General features: G+C 39.6%; 1 protein-coding gene across 1 annotated transcript in view; it reads right to left on the minus strand.

Annotated features, from left to right (window-relative positions):
• The window catches only part of CTNNAL1 (catenin alpha like 1), a 57,151-nt gene that overhangs the window by 19,952 nt on the left and 18,407 nt on the right, over nucleotides 1-18,792 (minus strand). Inside the window, exons 4-9 of the mRNA XM_025282191.3 lie at nucleotides 18,348-18,467; nucleotides 15,572-15,661; nucleotides 14,362-14,532; nucleotides 9,682-9,882; nucleotides 7,530-7,616; nucleotides 4,344-4,502 (exon numbers count right to left, since the gene is read on the minus strand). Of these exons, the coding sequence (XP_025137976.3) occupies nucleotides 4,344-4,502; nucleotides 7,530-7,616; nucleotides 9,682-9,882; nucleotides 14,362-14,532; nucleotides 15,572-15,661; nucleotides 18,348-18,467 (828 nt within the window). The remainder of the gene's footprint in view (nucleotides 1-4,343; nucleotides 4,503-7,529; nucleotides 7,617-9,681; nucleotides 9,883-14,361; nucleotides 14,533-15,571; nucleotides 15,662-18,347; nucleotides 18,468-18,792) is intronic.

Genomic DNA, 18,792 nt, shown 5'->3' on the forward strand with positions numbered 1-18,792 from the left:
TATAAGTTAAATAAGCAGGGTGACAATATACAGCCTTGACGGACTTCTTTTCCTATTTGGAACCAGTCTGTTGCTCCATGTCCAGTTCTAACTGTTGCTTCCTGACCTGCATACAGATTTCTCAAGAGGAGGTCAGGTGGTCTGGTATTCCCATCTCTTTCAGAATTTTCCACAGTTTATTGTGATCCACACAGTCAAAGGTTTTGGCATAGTCAATAAAGCAGAAATAGATGTTTTTCTGGAACTCTCTTGCTTTTTCCATGATCCAGCAGATGTTGGCAATTTGATCTCTGGTTCCTCTGCCTTTTCTAAAACCAGTTTGAACATCTGGAAGTTCACAGTTCACTTTTAATAATTAAATTAAAATTTCAATCATCCTCAAATTAGTTCCTCATGCATTTAAAATGCCTTCACTAATAAAAAGAAGATTGAATTTGTAAATTACAAGCTTCCTTGATTTAATCTCAATTATTTAAAAAGTAGAAAGAAAGAAATAGCACAACCAATATGACTCATTAATATATTAGCATTGCAAAAACTAGTTATAGTAGTTGCACAACTTTGTAATTTTTTAAAATGCCCTTGGTGTTATTCAGTTTTTCTTAGTGAAATCCATTTGTATTGTTTATTCTTTAATTTGCTCTTCATTGCCTGCCTTGCAACAGAACATGTGTTTGCAATGTACTTAGCAAAATTCATGATCTTAACATTGTACACTGAAGTCAATGTGCCTTCCTGGTACAAAACAGCCAGTATGCAGTTTTCTAATGTTTGGGGTTTCTACCTCAATTGACAATACTGAAAAATATGTATTAGCCAAGGAAAACCACTATCTCAAAACCATGTTGAAAATTACTCCAACCTGTCAAAGCCTATTAAAATTCTCTTCCCAGTCCAATTCCCAAGATCATTTTGTATGTGAAATAGGAAAAGCTGAATTTGATTACAACTATATGCAGAAGGAATCAAGAAATCATATATTTGTTGTTGTTGTTGTTCAGTTAGTCAGTCATATCTGACTCCTTGCAGCCCCATGGACTGCAGCATGTCAGGCTTCTCTGTCCTTCACCATCTCCCAGAGTCTGCTCCAACTCATGTCCAGTGAGTCAGTGATGCTATCCAAAACACATCTCATCCTCTGTCGTCCCCTTCTCCCCCTGCCTTCAACCTTTCCCAGCATCAGAGTCTTTTCCAATAAGTTGGCTCTTCGCATGAGGTGGCCAAAGTATTGGAGCTTCAGTATCAGTCCTTCCAATGAATATTCAGGGTTGATTTCCTTTAGGATTGCCTGGTTTGAGCTCCTTGCTGTCCAAGGGACTCTCAAGAGTATAGTCAATACTATAGATGATTTTCCTTTCAAAGGATTTGTCTTTCTTTTTCCATCATTTATCCCACCTCACCTGTTCTGAATAAGTCATTCATCAATACATGAGCAGTTTAATTAGAGTTATATAACACATTTTAAAAATCCTTCTCATTCTCACCATATCATTCTCACCTTGGAGACAGAACAACACTAATGGAAGAAATCTAATTCTGTCCCTCGTGCAGATCCAGCAACTTGGCATTTTGCTCAATGTCAGTCTATTTTCTATGATTTATTATGTTTATGTGCCAATTACAGCAGTCTTCTAACTATGGTGCCCAGTGGTTGTTAATCCAGTTCTAACAAAAGGGCATGATTCCGTCCTTGAAGTTCACTATAGAAGTAAATTCCCTTCTTTAAGAAAAAAGTCAATTTTATTCCACACCGAAATTTAGAAGGACTATAACAAGGTTATACACAAGATGAGAAACATGACTATAATGTTACCCTGACCCAGTACTGATGCCAGGCACTACAAACTGCTTCAAAGTGAGAGCCATAAAATTCTTGGCAAAACTTAAGAGAACAAAAACAAAGGAACGGCATTGGGGGAAATAAAGGCAGGTTGTTCGGAATAAACAATATGATTTCCACCCATAAAATCACCCCAGAGTCCAGTGCATTTAACATTTATGCTGCTGCTGCTAAGTTGCTTCAGTCGTGTCCGACTCTGTGCAACCCCACAGATGGTAGCCCACCAGGCTCCCCCGTCCCTGGGATTCTCAAGGCAAGAACACTGGAGCGGGTTGCCATTTCCTTCTCCAATGCATGAAAGTGAAGAGTGAAAGTTAAGTCGCTCAGTCGTGTCTGACTCTTAGCGACCCCATGGACTGCAGCCTACCAGACTCCTGCGTACATGGGATTTTCCAGGCAAGAGTACTGGAGTGGGGTGCCATTGCCTTCTCTGTAACATTTATGAGCATTATCTAAAAGAGGTCGAGAATGAGATGGTTGGATGGCGTCACCAACTCAATGGACATGAGTTGGAGCAAACTCCAGGAGATAGTGAAGGACAGGAAAGCCTGGTATGCTGCAGTCCATGAGGTCGCAAAGAGTTGGACACAACTTAGCAAGTTTTACAGCATGTTCGAGTTCTTCCAGAAGAAAGATGGAGCTGCCCTATAAAAGCCTATTTGTGAGGTTTGAGGAGCCTCTTTGGAAAACATTCAACTTAAGTGGAAAAGCATGAAAAGTTGTAGTAGTAGTAATAACCAACATTGAGAGAATGCATCAGTGTTTCTGGCTACTTAAATGAAGAACTAGGACTAGGATTTTGCAATAAAGCAATTTAGAACTTTTTTTCTATCTGAACCCCTTACTGATAGTAGTAGCCTGTGTTTCTAGTTCTTAGAATATTTGTGTCAGTATCCAGAAATTTAAAAATCTACTTTTTTGAGATATAATTCATAGAAAACAAAATGCATCCATTTTGAACTCTTGAAAAAAATAATCTTGAGGCTTAAAACAGAAAATTAGGGAAAAAAATTTTTTTTCACGTTTTTAAAAAGACTTGCTGCAGGATTCCTACAATTAGCAAGTTTGCCTATGGTCATAATTCTTGGTTTATAAACAAAACAGCATCAAATCTATTTTTAAAAGGAGATGTATTTACAGTGATTTTAAGAATGCTCTCTAGTAACTCAAACTGGTACTCTGTGGCAGCCTAGAGGGGTGGGATGGGGTGGGAGGTGGGACGGAGGTTCAAGAGGAAGGGGAATACCTATGGCTGATTCATGTTGATGTATGGCAGAGACCAACACATTATAATAAAACAATTATCCTTCAATCAAAAATAAACAAACAGAATGCTCCCTAGTAGTTTTCAGATATTAAAAAATAAAGGAGAAGAAGCTAGTTTAATTCATCTGAAAGTTCCTTTTAACCATTAGTATGTGAGATTCAGTGAGCAGGGTAATATTAACAGATAACATGAAGGCAGCTAGGTGGTTCATATCTGTGCATTAATGCACACGTTGGCTAACACATACTTCATACATATATGTATGTGTGTGTGTGTTTGTATATATTCTTCATATGTACATGGGCTAATATACATTTCTTTACTAGCAGATATCTGACATTCTCAGTAGTAGAAGTCTTACAATATCAATCAATAATTGGAATTATAACAAAAGGGGCAAACAAAGCACCAATAACACGTAACAAAGATTTGGGCAGGAGAGATTCAGAGAACAAATACTGTATTGAATGTTGTCTTTGTCCTTCCACGTCCATTCTTCTTCCTTCTTGGGAGACGGACCTGTGTGGTCCACAGCTGTGTTTGGCTGTGGAAGCCCCAGCACTAGAGCAGCAGGAATGAGGAGGGTAAGGGTCTTTATTCTCACGCTCTTTCCCTGGAGGTTGCCTGGAGCTGTCTCTGTTTAGTCCCTAGGTTCTTGAAGGACTCCATACCCTTCCAATTTCCCAAACCACTCACTCCCCATGTTAGTTCGGTCGTAGAAGCAGAATCAGCTCTGCTATCACTCACCTCAATTCCTGTACTCTCATGGTTTCCCCACATCCTATCCATGCAACTGTAAACAGCTCCTTTATTAAACCCTCTTAAAATTAACCTAATTGGAATGTGCTGTCTCTTTTTCCTGTTGAGAGTCAAAAGATTCAGATACAAACAAGGTCATGAGATGTATCTCCACTGCTCTACTCCAAGATTTAACCTCTCTGATGGAATAAGGAAGAAGATTAAGAAGTGCATTTGTGCAATACTGTAAAGCAATTATCTTCCAATAAAATTTTTTTTAAAAAAGAAGTGCCCTTGTGGGTTCTAGCACTTTTTATTGTTTTTAGAGGCCAAACTTGTAAGAGCAGAACAGAAAAACATGATATTTTTAAAAGTCCAAAGGCAAGAGAGAAAACGCTCTTATGAGTAAGCCAAAAACTGTATTTGTGTTAATATTCCCTGATGACAGTACAGCTCTCATTAAACTACCTTTTCTTTAACAAGCAACCTATTACTCACCTCAACAAGCCGCTCTTTCTGTTCAGAGAGTTTGCAGGCATATTCAGCCAAACCTTCTAAATTTCCTTCTACTCCAGTAAGTTTTAATGCTTTTAGAACCACATGATCAGCATGGTATTTTAACAGATCTGCTGCCAGCTGAGCTGCTGTACTATGAAGCTGCAGATGTGGGGGGTGAAACAAAGACAATAAACAACAAGGTTTTGTGATGAAAAACCTCACGAGTACTTTAAAAACTAAAGAGCAGCAACCTCAGATCACGCCCACCTGATCTGCTGAGGGGGAAAGGGTAAAGTTTCCTGTGGTAACAGTAGAACTGCAAAGCCCCAGGAGCTTGCAACTTCTCCCAAGGGCAGGAAGGAGAACTGACATCTTTGAGTCCCCTGGTGTTGGCAGTAATCCTGTTTGCAGAAGATGAACTGGTCACCCTGGCAGAGTAGCCTGGACCTCTTTTCATCCTATTATCAACCAGCTCTTTCCCACACGGCTTCTCTCTTACCTCAACTGCCTCTGCTGCTCTTAAAGTTAGTGAAAACAACACTATGAAGAGACTGGCATTCTGTATACTAACAGGACAATCAAACGGCAGTTCATGATCATCAATGTGTTTCTAAACAGACATTTGGGAAAGCATCATTGTGAGATACAGTCAAACATGTATTCAACAAATTTTATTAAATACCTACGTCAGGAAAGGCACTAGCCTAAAGGCCGGACATACATGAAAAGTAAGACGCAACATCTTCCTTCAGGGAGCTTACAGTTCATCTATATTGCCATCCAGAACTTTATGCTCTAACTCCTAGGTCACAGGAGAAATGAGGGATAAAATAATAATGAAAACCTCAAGGCTTTATTTAACATTAAGTGGAATGGATTTTAAACATGGTTCACTCTCACTGAATATCTCTGTGTACAATCAACTCCAAAATCTTTTCTTCTCCTTATCTTGTCTTAAAAAAAAAAAAAAGTTATGACAGGTTATTTTGGGCTCACTAGAAAGAGATCATTTTTAATCTGATTTTTAATTAAGCCTATTTGTACAAAGTGATTCTTTTTTTCCTGGAAGTAATCCAATGTCAATTCAGTTTACAGGACTCTGTACAAAATTAACAATAGGGTAGTCCGCACTCATGAACTCAAGTGAGAATAATTGCAGTCAGAAACAAAGACATTAAAATGCATTTTCCTTTGGAAATTAAACAACGTAAGAATTCAAAAGATTTTGTTTAACCATCAGGGCCCTAGAAAATAACTAATGCCAACCCTTTATCTTACAGACTATGAAACAGGTCCCTAAAGACTGAGTGACTTGTTCAAGGTCACGTAAATCTTATAAATGATTCTAGAGAAAACTTACAAACCCCAAGGGAAGAAGGGTGAACAAACATGAAGTTCCTGCTCTGTGCAAGGTACTGAAAGCAGATATTGTACACATTTATAGACATTATCTCCCTAATCCTTATATCCATTTCAGAGGTAAGGAAAATGAAGTTTATAGAATGCCACTCAATCTATCACCAAAAAATTTTACGTTCTACTGATAGTCAGTCTTAACAATAGTTTAGTTGAATAGGCTGGAAAAAAATGAGTAGGCTTGTTTTAAACCACAGAAAACCATATCTTTCTATGTTTAATAGGATGTTAAAATGAAGGTTTCAACAGAGGTCAATGAAACATCACCATATAATTTATATATGAAACTCCCCCAAACCAGCTCCCTTCTTTTGAGCCCTTGACTCTCTTAAAAAATATAAAATTAGAGCTAAGTGAGAAGGAACAATTTTGGAAGGAAGATCTGTTTGGAGCACTGGCTCACTCACTGTGAGTTCCCCTCTAGGCACACACATAGCAGAGGAACAAGTGGGCAGGAGGGTTACAAAGTAAAGGGGTGGTCGGGGGAGGCACCAGCAGAGCCTCTGAAGAGCACACTCGGGGATTAATGACAGATAAAGTCAGCTTTAAACACCTTCTGAGTCCAGTGCATCTCATAAGGGCACTGGTCACTAGGAACTTTCTACCTCTCTACTTCCTCTCTTCTCTCCCTGTGCCAGAGCCTGTCAAAGACCTGGAACAGAAGCTAGATAATAGAGGATGAAGGGCCTGAAAGAGACAAGACACCACACCTCCCCCAAAAGCCCTAGGGGTGCAGGACAGAGGAGTGGGGAACAGAGGGGAAGTCATACAACTGAACGAACCAAAATACTGATGAATATATTGGAATGAACATTCTCATTTTTAACTGAGATTGTGTCTTATGACCTAAAGCAGGGATTGGTGAACATTTTCTGTAGAGGGCCAGACAGTAAGTAATTAGACTTTTCAGGCCACCCAGTCACAACTGCCCAAATCAAATGGGCAGAACTATGTCCCCCAAACTTCATTTATAAAAACAGCCTGGCTGTAGTTCACAAACCCCTGACTTAAGGTGACTTTCAGTTACCTAAAAGTAACCACTAAACGATTAAGTTTTCATTCAGGGAACAGAGAAATCGTAATCAAAAGAATATTTTTAAAAATCAACTTCATTAAGGTACAGTTTACATATAACAAAATGTACCAAGGGTACAGTTTGATGAGTTTTGATATTTACACCTAAGTAACTATCACCATAATCAATATTTATGACATTTCCATTACCCCCAAAAGTTCTCCCAAGCCCCTCTGTAGTAAATATTCCCCCTACATATGACCTCAGGTAGTCACTGATCTGGTTTCTGTCACTGTAAATGGATTTGGCCTTTTAAAAATTTTTTTCTAAATAGAAACACACACACACACACACACACACACACACACACACAAAACCTTTGTGTCTGACTTCTTTTACTCAGTGTTGCATTTAAGCAATCCATCCATATTATTACTTGTATCAATAGTGTTCCTCTTCATTGCTGAACAGTATTTGGCATAGTTACATAGTTATACCAAAATTCATTTATAAATTTCCTTGTTGATGGAAATTTAGATTGTTTCCAGTTTGGGGCTGTTATAAACATTTGTGTACAATTTTTGAGGATGATGGCCCCAATAAAACAATGGCTTCAAAATAACTAGGGCAAAGGAAAACTTTTAAATAGCATTCTCTGGGCACAGGAACATCCTGATTCTAAGGCATGTTGTACATGCTGTACAACGTGACAACTTGCAAAGAATTAAAAGAGGCCAGACTTCCAACCAACTTACCTCTTTCTTAAGCTCATTGAGATTGTGACTGATTTTCAATATAGTGAGTTCCAGTTCTTCAGCGATGCTTTTTGTTTTCCTGCTTTGCTAAAAAAATTTAAAAGTACATGTGAAGAGTTATCTTTTTCATCTAGCAATTCCAATTGTACTCTAACTACAAATAACAATAAAATTTTAATACCATTCTGTGAACTATATGCAAGTATATTTTAAAAATTCACCTGTGTATGTTAAAGTGGCAAGGAGAATATTTAGTTACATTTTTCAACTCTAACTTTTAAATACTGGAATTTTTAAAATCTAATTTTCTTTAATAAATTTATCATGGCTAAAACTAATCTGTTTTATCTTCTGCCTGGAATGCTCATCTCTTCATTCTTAACCTAATCAAAAATTAAAACCCTATTCAATCTTCAAATCCTTACAAAAATTTCTGTTTTTTAGAAAGGCCTTCTTTGATCACACAATCTAGACCCTCTTCTTACCCTCTCTAACCTTTTCTCAAAGTAATCATCTTAATTTGCAATTACATATGTAGTTTTTATTTTATTTTTTTGTTTACAGTTTATTTTGCTCACTAGGCTTTGATAAGCTCTGTGAAGGCTGGGATCACACGTATTTTGTTCACCAATGAGTGCATTATACCTGGCACAGCAAATGCAAGGTAGCAGGTATTCAATTCTTTGAATGAATAAATTCCAGCTAAATGTCAATCTCTTCATGAAGCTTCTAGATTCCTCTTGCTCCTTCAAACGCTTCACATATGCTCTGTCCCTTCTCTTGGGACACTTACAAAGTTTTTTGGACTTGTCTCATACCTTCTCATATTTTTCTACATTGCAAAATTCTTGCAAAAATTTTATTTAATTCATCTTTAGATTTCTGATGCCTGGCATATAAAAGGCACTGAGCAATAACTGCTAAAAAGGGTACATGAATGAACAATACATCTGATATGCAGAATAAGAGATCCAAGTGCTGTGAAACATGTGAAAGGTGATACCTGCATATTTAAGTACTGATAGAACTGGATTCCCAACGCAAAGAGTGTTTCCTCACAGAAACTCTTTATATCGCATGTTGGGCTTAAAATTTAACTCTGAAGCAATCTCCACTCCAGATTAGATACCACATAGATAATTCAAGTCAAGCTGAACACAAAATACTGCTTTTATTCCTGACATCATTTTACCCGAGTTAAAAGTTTCCTTGTTAATATGAGGATTTGCAATGTTGTGATGCCAAGAAATTCTGAGGGAAATCACTGATTTATCTTAGTCTTCATTCATAAACCCATCTCTTCACAAGGAAGCAGGCTGCTGGGTCCTCAGGCACCTTCACCCTTCATCTTTCGGCCTAAGCCTATGTCCATGACTTCCAGACTTGTATGCTGTAAATCATGTTAAATGCATTCTTGACATAGCCTAGGACTACGCAACAAATAAATGGTGCCAGAGACATGAGTCAGGGCTCTATCTTTCAAATCTGTGATCCACTCTCTGTCAGAGACTGGATGTATACTGCCTTATGTTGTACCACTGCTGCCAGTCCTTGCCACTGTTGCCCACATAACTTCCATGTTGAAGCACATCAGCAGCCTATTCAAGGCTTTTTAAGTGGCTGCCCACCAATCTGAGACCAGGAATCTGTGCCAGGGTGAAAAATCTTTCACCTGCCAGCTGGATCTACCCTTGTCTTCACTGCATCTGAACCTCCATGAGTTTTCCAAATCCTTGTGTCTGTAAATCAGGTGTCCTCAGAATTAAGAACTGTGCACATCTGAAAGAATCCAGCAGTAAGACTCAGGACCCAAGAATCTCTAGGTAGGGGTTCTACTACTCCGATCTTTACTCTGAAGAAGCACTTCGGGAGGGATTTCCCAGAGGTGATTTTGGTGGACGAGTGGGGCCAACAGGGTGAACTAGTGGGGGTGACTCAGAACCCAGACTGGTCAGGGTGAAAGACCACAGGCCGAGGGCTGTCAGCACCGGGAATGCTGGAAGGTCAAGCAGGACGCAGAAAAGGGAGGAGACTCCCTTGTCCCATTCTGGACCACATTCACACTCCTGATGATTACAGCACCTGCATAACTCTCAGAACTTTAGGGCAAAGCAATCACAGAGGATTTACTTTGATGAAATCAAGTTCTTACAGCTTGAATCCACACAGAAATTAACTGCTGCAATTCCGTCCTCGCCTGAGCTGACAGTTCCAAGATGCGTTCTCTGTGCTCATGGCTGGTGTAGGCACAATCAGTGAAGTCCTCCGTGCGCTCCAAGAGGGCTTCCAACATCGCTGAGAGAGTCTCTTTTGACTGAAAATAAAGATTCTCCCGAAGAGTTTCAATATTCATCTGAGAACAAAAAGGATATACATCCACAGGAGTCAACATTCCCACCTAAGCAGATGTGCTGTACTCTCCTCCCAGGGCCCAAGAAGAAGCTTGCAATTTCTTTCCCTGTCTGAAAGCTCAGGAGAAATACAACCTCCAACAAACCTCCAACAAAAGTTTGTGAACAAACTTTATTGTCCACAAACCCAGGGGGCCCACATTGCTCAAGAGCCAACAGTGGCTGTGCAGAGCTTCATTCTGACGGCTAGCAACAAAACATTTCTATACGGTCAGTGAAAGAGCGTGATCATGTAGCAACTGGTAGGGAAAATGAACCTACCTCCAGATACAGGATTTGTTATCTGAGAAAATGCCAAGGCAAAGTCCTGGAAGATGTTACAGCCAAAAACGACTATGTGTTGAGCCCAGGGGGAAGGGTGTGGAGGGTGTGGGGTACAGCAAGAGCTGGGAAAGGCGTCAATTTTTCCTTCATTAATTCAGCGAAACTGGTCTCCCTACATTTTGTTTTATGTCCCCATCAGACCTCCCTGACCAAAACATTCTCTACCAGGGGGCCTGGATAATCTTCCTAAAATGTATACCTTCAGATATTGCCCCCTCCCTCTAATTGGTTCCCCACCACCAATAAAACCAAGCCCAGACTTGTACCGCCTAGCACAAACCCTTCCAGGGTCTTGTCTTTATGTCTTTCCAACAGTCCCTCTCACCTTTCTGAGTTTCTAAACCTTTCACTTCAGCCATCCTGTGCTTAGAGTTCCCTGAATTTGTGATAAACACATGCCATTAGGGCAACCTTCTCTCTCTCAGCTGTCTGAGATGTGCCATGCCACTTCAACCTTAGCCCTTCAACCTCTAGCCCCTGAAATATCCCATAGAAACAACCTGGGCTAGGAGGCACTAAGTGGTGATGATCACGATTGTGGGCAAAATTCTTGTGCAGATAAAGACAACATACAATTGCTTCATACTTCAAGGTCTTTTCACAACAATTATTTCAAATTTATCCTTATTATAAGACCCATTTTTAACAGGACCCATGCAAATACCAAGATTTGGAAAGGTCGAGAGGCTACAGGGAAGTAATAGCTTCCCCTTCTCTCGGCCCAAGTTATCTCCAATAATCACTCTGTCCTATGGAGGCAGGGTTGGTTTTTTTAAGCCAGGAAAGAACACAGATAAAAGTGAAGTATGGAACTGACAAGGAGAACCTGAGAATTTGAGGATTTAAAGATAACTACAACATAAAAATCAGCCCACAAACCATTTAAGGTTTTTTATTTTCCCTTTAAAGAGAATCATATATGGCTTTTAAAACAGTAACTTAGTAGCATTTTTATGAAAGCCACTCATTTGCAGGTTTTCATAAGATCTGTCCATATATTCAAAGTAATGAATACATCCAGTTTCCCTCTACAGATGCAAAGAAGATCACCACCAACAGGGAGAGTGTATTCAAAACAGCTCTCTGTGCAGAATGCCTGCTGGCGAAAGGTCAACAGCAGCCACAGGTACCGCACTGGTCTAGTTAACCCGGAACCAGAAATGCAGTGCCAGGTAGCCAGAGACCTGGCTTTACATTGACTAGTTTCCCTAATGGTCCTTTGACCTCTCTCCTTTCGGCCTTAACAAAAACAAGGGATTAGAAAAATAAGCCCTAAGATTCCTTTCAGTAATAAAAACTCTGAAAGAATGGCTGGTCTCTGGAGCTTCCTTCCTCTCAGGAAGAGACACAGGGTAAGACGGACAGCACGTAAACAAAGCCAGAGGTGTAAACCCAAAGGTCATGGACTCTGGGATCAGAGTCCTGGTTCTAAACAAGGGTTCTAGCACATATTAGCTTTCCTCCTCAAAAACATGGGTACAATAATATTCACCTAAAAGGGAAGTTTAGAGAACAAATGAGAAAATATTGAGAACAGGTGTTCCATTTTTCTCTTTCACCCCATGTCCTACCATTACACAATTAAAAGTCAAAGTGCAGGATTTCCCTGGTGGTCCAGTGGTTAAGACTCTGCTTCCAATGGGATACAGTTTTGATCCCTGGTCAGGGAACTAATATCCCACGTGTTGTGTGGCTCAGCCAAAAAAAACAAAAAGTCCAAGTGCAGTGTAAGATGGAAAGAATACCATTCCAGCTGCAGTTCTGGCTGCTGGAGACATAGGTAACCCTTAGTGTATTAGAGAGCTTCTCAGGGTCCGAGTTTTCCCATCCATTAAATAACACAGGCCTATTAGACACGCTAGTAAAGTAATGCTCAAAATTCTCCAAGCCAGGCTTCAGCAATATGTGAACTGTGAACTTCCTGATGTTCAAGCTGGTTTTAGAAAAGGCAGAGGAACCTGAGATCAAATTGCCAACATCTGCTGGATCATGGAAAAAGCAAGAGAGTTCCAGAAAAATATCTATTTCTGCTTTATTGACTATGCCAAAACCTTTGACTGTGTGGATCACAATAAACTGTGGAAAATTCTGAAAGAGATGGGAATACCAGACCACCTGACGTGCCTCTTGAGAAATCTGTATGCAGGTCAGGAAGCAACAGTTAGAACTGGACATGGAACAACATACTGGTTCCAAATAGGAAAAGAAGTCCGTCAAGGCTGTATATTGTCACCCTGTTTATTTAACTTATATGCAGAGTACATCATGAGAAACGCTGGACTGGAAGAAGCACAAGCTGGAATCAAGATTGCTGGGAGAAATATCAATAACCTCAGATATGCAGATGACACCACCCTTATGACAGAAAGTGAAGAGGAACTAAAAAGCCTCTTGATGAAAGTGAAAGTAGAGAGTGAAAAAGTTGGCTTAAAGCTCAACATTCAGAAAACGAAGATCATGGCATCTGGTCCCATCACTTCATGGGAAATAGATGGGGAAACAGTGGAAACAGTGTCAGACTTTATTTTTTTGGGCTCCAAAATCACTGCAGATGGTGACTGCAGCCATGAAATTAAAAGACGCTTACTCCTTGGAAGGAAAGTTATGACCAACCTAGATAGCATATTCAAAAGCAGAGACATTACTTTGCCAAGAAAGGTTCGTCTAGTCAAGGCTATGGTTTTTCCTGTGGTCATGTACGGATGTGAGAGTTGGACTGTGAAGAAAGCTTAGCGCCAAAGAATTGATGCTTTTGAACTGTGCTGTTGGAGAAGACTCTTGAGAGTCCCTTGGACTGCAAGGAGATCCAACCAGTCCATTCTGAAGGAGATCAGCCCTGGGTGTTCTCTGGAAGGAATGATGCTGAAGCTGAAACTCCAGTAATTTGGCCACCTCATGCAAAGAGTTGACTCATTGGAAAAGACTCTGATGCTGGGAGGGATTGGGGGCAAGACGAGAAGGGGACGACAGAGGATGAGATGGCTGGATGGCATCACTGACTCGATGGACGTGAGTCTCAGTGAACTCCGGGAGTTGGTGATAGACAGGGAGGCCTGGCGTGCTGCGATTCATAGGGTCGCAAAGAGTCGGACACGACTGAGCGACTGATCTGATCTGATTAGATGACTTCCTAGGGTTTTCCCAACTAGGCACTGCTCCTACCAAAGAGTGCTTGTCACCACCTCTCTGACGTGCAATGAGTTCTGCCCTAAAACTCATTTAGGGCAGATGGGGATTCTGGGGTCAGGCTGCTGACTTTCAAATCCTAACTCTGGCACTTTGTAGCTTGCAAGTTACTTAATTTCTGTTTCTCAGTCTCCTCAACAGTATAATGCCATAATAATAATATTCTTGTGTGATGTACACATGCACATATTTAAAGCATTTAGGATGGGCACAGAGTAAGTGCTTGATAAATGTTAGTATGCGTTATTGTTCATTAAAAATTTTTAATTATAATTAATACTACTGCTATCACTACAGTCTCAAAGTATCAATTCTATAGCACAGGGAAGAGCAGGAATTCCAGCAGAATTGATTTACTGTCTGTCATCAGATGCGGATGGTATGGTACCGCTCTAAAGACTGCAAAGCGAAAGCCGTTCTGAACAGAGGACAGGAGGGTACAGTTAAACCATACAGCTAAACACAGCCAGGGTAACTACCATAACCCCACACTGGTATTCTCTGTACAAACTGCACTAAGCCTTATGTTACTGAATATTAAGTTTATAGCCTATAAGTGTGTTAGTAACTCAGTCGTGTCTGACTCTTTGTGACCCCATGGACTATAGATTGCCAGGCTCCTCTATCCATGGAATTCTCCAGGCAAGAATACTGGAGTGGGTGGCCATTCCCTTCTCCAGGTAATCTTCCCAACCAAGGAATCAAACCTGGGTCTCTTGTATTGCAGGCAGATTCTTTACCATCTGGCCCAACAGGGAACTTCCTTATATACTATAGCATTGTTTTAAAGACAAATATCTTGCTTTGTGAAGCGTCTGTATTCTAAAATACCACACGGAAGTATGAGTATTATTTATAATGTTTCTTTGAAATGGCAAGAAGAAAACAAAATATACTCTCTGTATTCTTACCTTGAATTCCTTAATCCCAGTAAAAATACTGATAGATGAAATGTCATTCTCTCCATTTGGTTTGCATTCGGTTACAATTTCAATGACCTTATCCAATGCCACTTTCATCCGGTCAAATACTCCTTCTTTGTTTTTATGTGCTGACTCACAGTTGGGATGCCTGAGACAAGTCTTTGAAACAATTGAAAAATTTTATGTTAAGATTTGACCCATATCATAATACACAAAATCTTACAGAGAACAGGCCATGCTAATAAAAATGGTTCTTTACCAAAATCTCCTGTGTCCCTGGCTCACCCAGCACTTCTCCTCACTAAAGGTGGAAGCAGGATGAGTAAAGAGTAAAAAGCAAGTTTAAGTGAAAAAGGCAGGGTACAAAACCGCATCTTTAGACTTTAACATGCTTACTTAAAACTGTTGGGAAAAAAAAAACAAACCCTATATCTTCATCATGATTAAAACTTAAAATGTTGCCTAATATGTGCAAGAGCTAAAAAAAGAATGAGGAAAAATGGACAGATGTTTTGTGACTGTGGAGGCATCTTTGATTTTCAAAAAATGATATAAAGGAGAAACTACTCCAGGGCCCAGCTGTGAACAGAGCCTTCCACACAGGCTCCAGGGAAGCCTGTTTCTGTGCCTTCAGTGATCCTAGCATGGAAGCAATGTTCTGAGCAGAAAAGGCAATTCCCAGAAAGTGCTAATGAGATGTTCAGCAGTGCACTCTTGAATTCTACCAATTTGCTGGCCTACTGCCGTATGGAATTACAAGCTCTTGATTGACAATTTTGCGAAAACCAGAATAAGGACTGAGAGGTATGAAATTACAGAATAAACAAACTAAGAGCAGACTTAATACTCCAGTTACTTAACAGATTCCAGCTCGCCTAGTTTTTCTAGAGCGTGTGTGCGGGCTCCCCAGCGAGATCGTGCAGGCCGTGCAGGCACTGACCCAGTGTGACTGGCCTCCATTCGCAGCACCTAATAAGCCGTTTTCTGCTTAGTTGCTCAAAGCTGACTCACAGATTACCTGATGTTTGGACCAGGGATGGAAGTTAACTTTCTTGTTAAAGAATAACTGAAATTTGACTACTATAGCCTATATTCCAATTTATCACTTTCATCTTTTTAAAAAGTGAAATATATATAAATTATGTGCATTTAGGGTTTCTAATTAACTTACAACATAGTAAAACAAAACTTTTCTTACCTTTGAAGCTGTGAGCAGCATCATTGTACACTTTTCAAGAACTGACCTAGCTGCTGCCATTTTTGCCTTTTTCTTTTCATCCTTCAAATCCTAAAAATGGAATAAAACCACTGAGCTGCCTAGGATCATGCAAAAAACTCAATTTCTTGGGAAACCATTTATTCAAGAAAAACAATATTCAACAATTTAACTAACACTACTTTTTTGAAAAATAAAAACAGAATAAAGTTTAATAAAATGTCACAATTTCAGTGTAAATACCTTAACACGACGGAGTAGAAACAGCTGCCCTCAGTGAGGGCGGCAGAGCCAGAAGTGAGGCGGATAAGCTGTCATGCAGCTCATGTTCTGGCGGCCTGCACACCTGACATTCCTGTGCCCAGGTGAGGACACCTCACTCCCAACCAGAAACAACCATCCCATGCTTTACTTAATTAAAAGTGACTTATTTATTCAGCATTTGTGGACCATTATTTCCTTCAAATTAGACACTTAAAAGTCAACTCTTTCAGGAACCATGTCTGATTAACCCCACCTAAGTGCTTATTCATCTCAATGTGAATTTTTTTTTTTTTTAAATCCTAAAGTTAGCCTATATGCTGCTGTAAAATGTTAAGCTGTTTCTTGGGTATGTAATTTTCCCCAACTAGAATATAAACTCTGAAGTAGACACTGTATTTTGTTTTTTTTAATTTGGTTTTTCTTCATACAGCCTTCAATATGAAGGTGTGCTATCACAGAGGGTCCTCAAATCTTGCTGATTAAATCTACAATCAAATACTCTCATAATAGCTTGATTATAACCATCTAAATTGGAGGTCAGCCAAGATTTTCAATAAAAGGCCAGATAATAAGTTTTTGAGACTTTCTGGTTCATTTGGTCTCTGAAACAACGACTTAATTCTGCCAGTGTAGTATAAAAGCTAGCTTAGACAATACATAGGAGAAGGCAATGGCACCCCACTCCAGTACTCTTGCCTGGAAAATCCCATGGATGGAGGAGCCTGGTAGGCTGCAGTCCATGGGGTCGTGAAGAGTCAGACATGACTGGACAACTTCACTTTTACTTTTCACTTTCCTGCACTGGAGAAGGATGGCAACCCACTCCAGTGTTCTTGCCCGGAGAATCCCAAGGATGGGGGAGCCTGGTGGCTGCCATCTATGGGGTCACACACAGTCGGACATGACTGAAGTGACTTAGCAGCAGCAGCAGCAGACAATACATAAACAAGTCAATATAGCTGTGTTATAATAATTTTACTTATAGACACTGAAATTTGGATTACATAAAATTTTCATAGTCGTTTTTTTTCTCATTTGCGAACTGGATGAAGTCTTTTCTTATAAATAAGAAAGACCTAAAGTTTGAAAATGGTTTGCCTTTTATCTAATAAATTAGAGTGTATGTAAAGTTATCTCTACAATAATATCACTCTCATTCACTTGTATCTCAATACAGCTTTCTTTAATAGGAAACAAAGTTATACCTAGTAAATGAAAAACTGCACAAAACCCTGAAGCTAATTCAGATCACAAGGTAACATTCCAAAGTCTGTGTCCTGCATGTGATTATCACCCATCAGGAGTAGCAATCAAAAATAAAAGTTGAGGTCACTGCTAAAATTTCCACCTATTCCTTGTCTTTAACATACTGAATGGGACTTCCGGCAAAAAAACCCTGTGGGTCTAGATGACAAGGCATCCAATGTATATACACAACACTTGCAAACCATACATTACACCACATATTGTAGGTGATAGCAAGTGATCAAAAAGATGGCATCTCAATGTTAGAGGGCTGGTCCACAGGACAAAACAGAGGTCTCATTAACCCCGGATGTCCAAGAAGAACTAAGTGAAGCATATAATCCAGCCCGCCACTTTTCACGCCAAAAACCATCTTTCAACTCCAGCTACAAACCAGGAAAGTTCATGCCCAAAACCAGTCTACAGGACTCTACCAGAGCATCTCAAGAAGAGGTCAATTATATATTTAACTTGACATGATAAAATCATGCACAAGTCCCCCAACAAGGAAAGGCAATCCTGGATATGATGTGGTCTTCTATCTCCCCTAAACTTCAGAACTTACAGTCTGAACTGGGGAACACTACTACAAAGAACCAACATCATGGCGCAGCTGGAAACTACAGGCTTTAGAATCAGACACAATTGAGTTCAATCTGCTAGAAGAGTCACCTTAGGAAAGTGTATTATCCTCTCAAGTTCAGCCTCGTGTGAAACAGTAATAACAATACCTACTTTCACAGCTGTTTTGAGAGTCAAACAAGATCAGCTAACGTATAGCCAATGCAATAACCCAGTGCTTGGGTTATTACTATTAAATTAATGTAAAACAATTATAAAGATGTAACAATAGAATAATATATAACAAGTTACACAAAGAACAATAACAGAGATATGTAATAAAATATTACCAGGATATGTATGATGACTCATTTATTTGCCTGAGCCCTTGTAGAAGAGTCAAATGGAAAATTCTGTAAAAAGAGGAAGTACTTGAATTGGGCCTTGAAGGCAAGTATGACCTTTCCCAGTGTGAGAGGTGGGAAAATATTTAACTATTATCTGTGAGCAACACAAGACACACAGATCTATTTACTTTATCCTGGCTTCTTCAGGAAAGGCTTTTAAGAGCAAGGTTATAGATTTAATAAGCAAGACAACCAATCCAAATGATCACGAAGATCACATCTCTAACCAAACTGAAAAGTATGCATGTATCTCAAGACTTGTAAATAGGGTAAATACATACATTTTGTCTATCTCCAGTTAGATGTGCAAACTCCACCATTTCATTTCCAAACTGACTGAATATTTGGACAAACTCTTGAAAGCTATTCACTTTCTCCAGTCTTTCCATAGTTGCAAGAACCTGCAAAAGAGATTATTTTATTTCAGGTTTAGATGTGAAAGAGACTAAGACATCAAAGCCTGAGGCAACAGAGGAACAAAAAAGAAATTCTAAATTCTAGAGGAAAGTTGGGAAAGAGTCCCAGGAGAAGACAGAGAAGAAGGAGGGGCTCAGAGAAGTAGATTCAAAGGTTAGAGTCATCTAGGGAATGATCTCTTTTTAGGATAGGAAGTGTGCTTCCTTGAAAATTAAAGGAAAAAGGAAATGAAATGACTAAATATGCAAGAGCTCCCATTTATGTAACAAAGTCTGGAGAAGGTGGCAACTGGGCAGGGCGAAGGTGATC

The sequence above is a fragment of the Bubalus bubalis genome, chromosome 3, assembly GCF_019923935.1.
Source record: "Bubalus bubalis isolate 160015118507 breed Murrah chromosome 3, NDDB_SH_1, whole genome shotgun sequence".
NCBI classification, from domain to species: domain Eukaryota; kingdom Metazoa; phylum Chordata; class Mammalia; order Artiodactyla; family Bovidae; genus Bubalus; species Bubalus bubalis.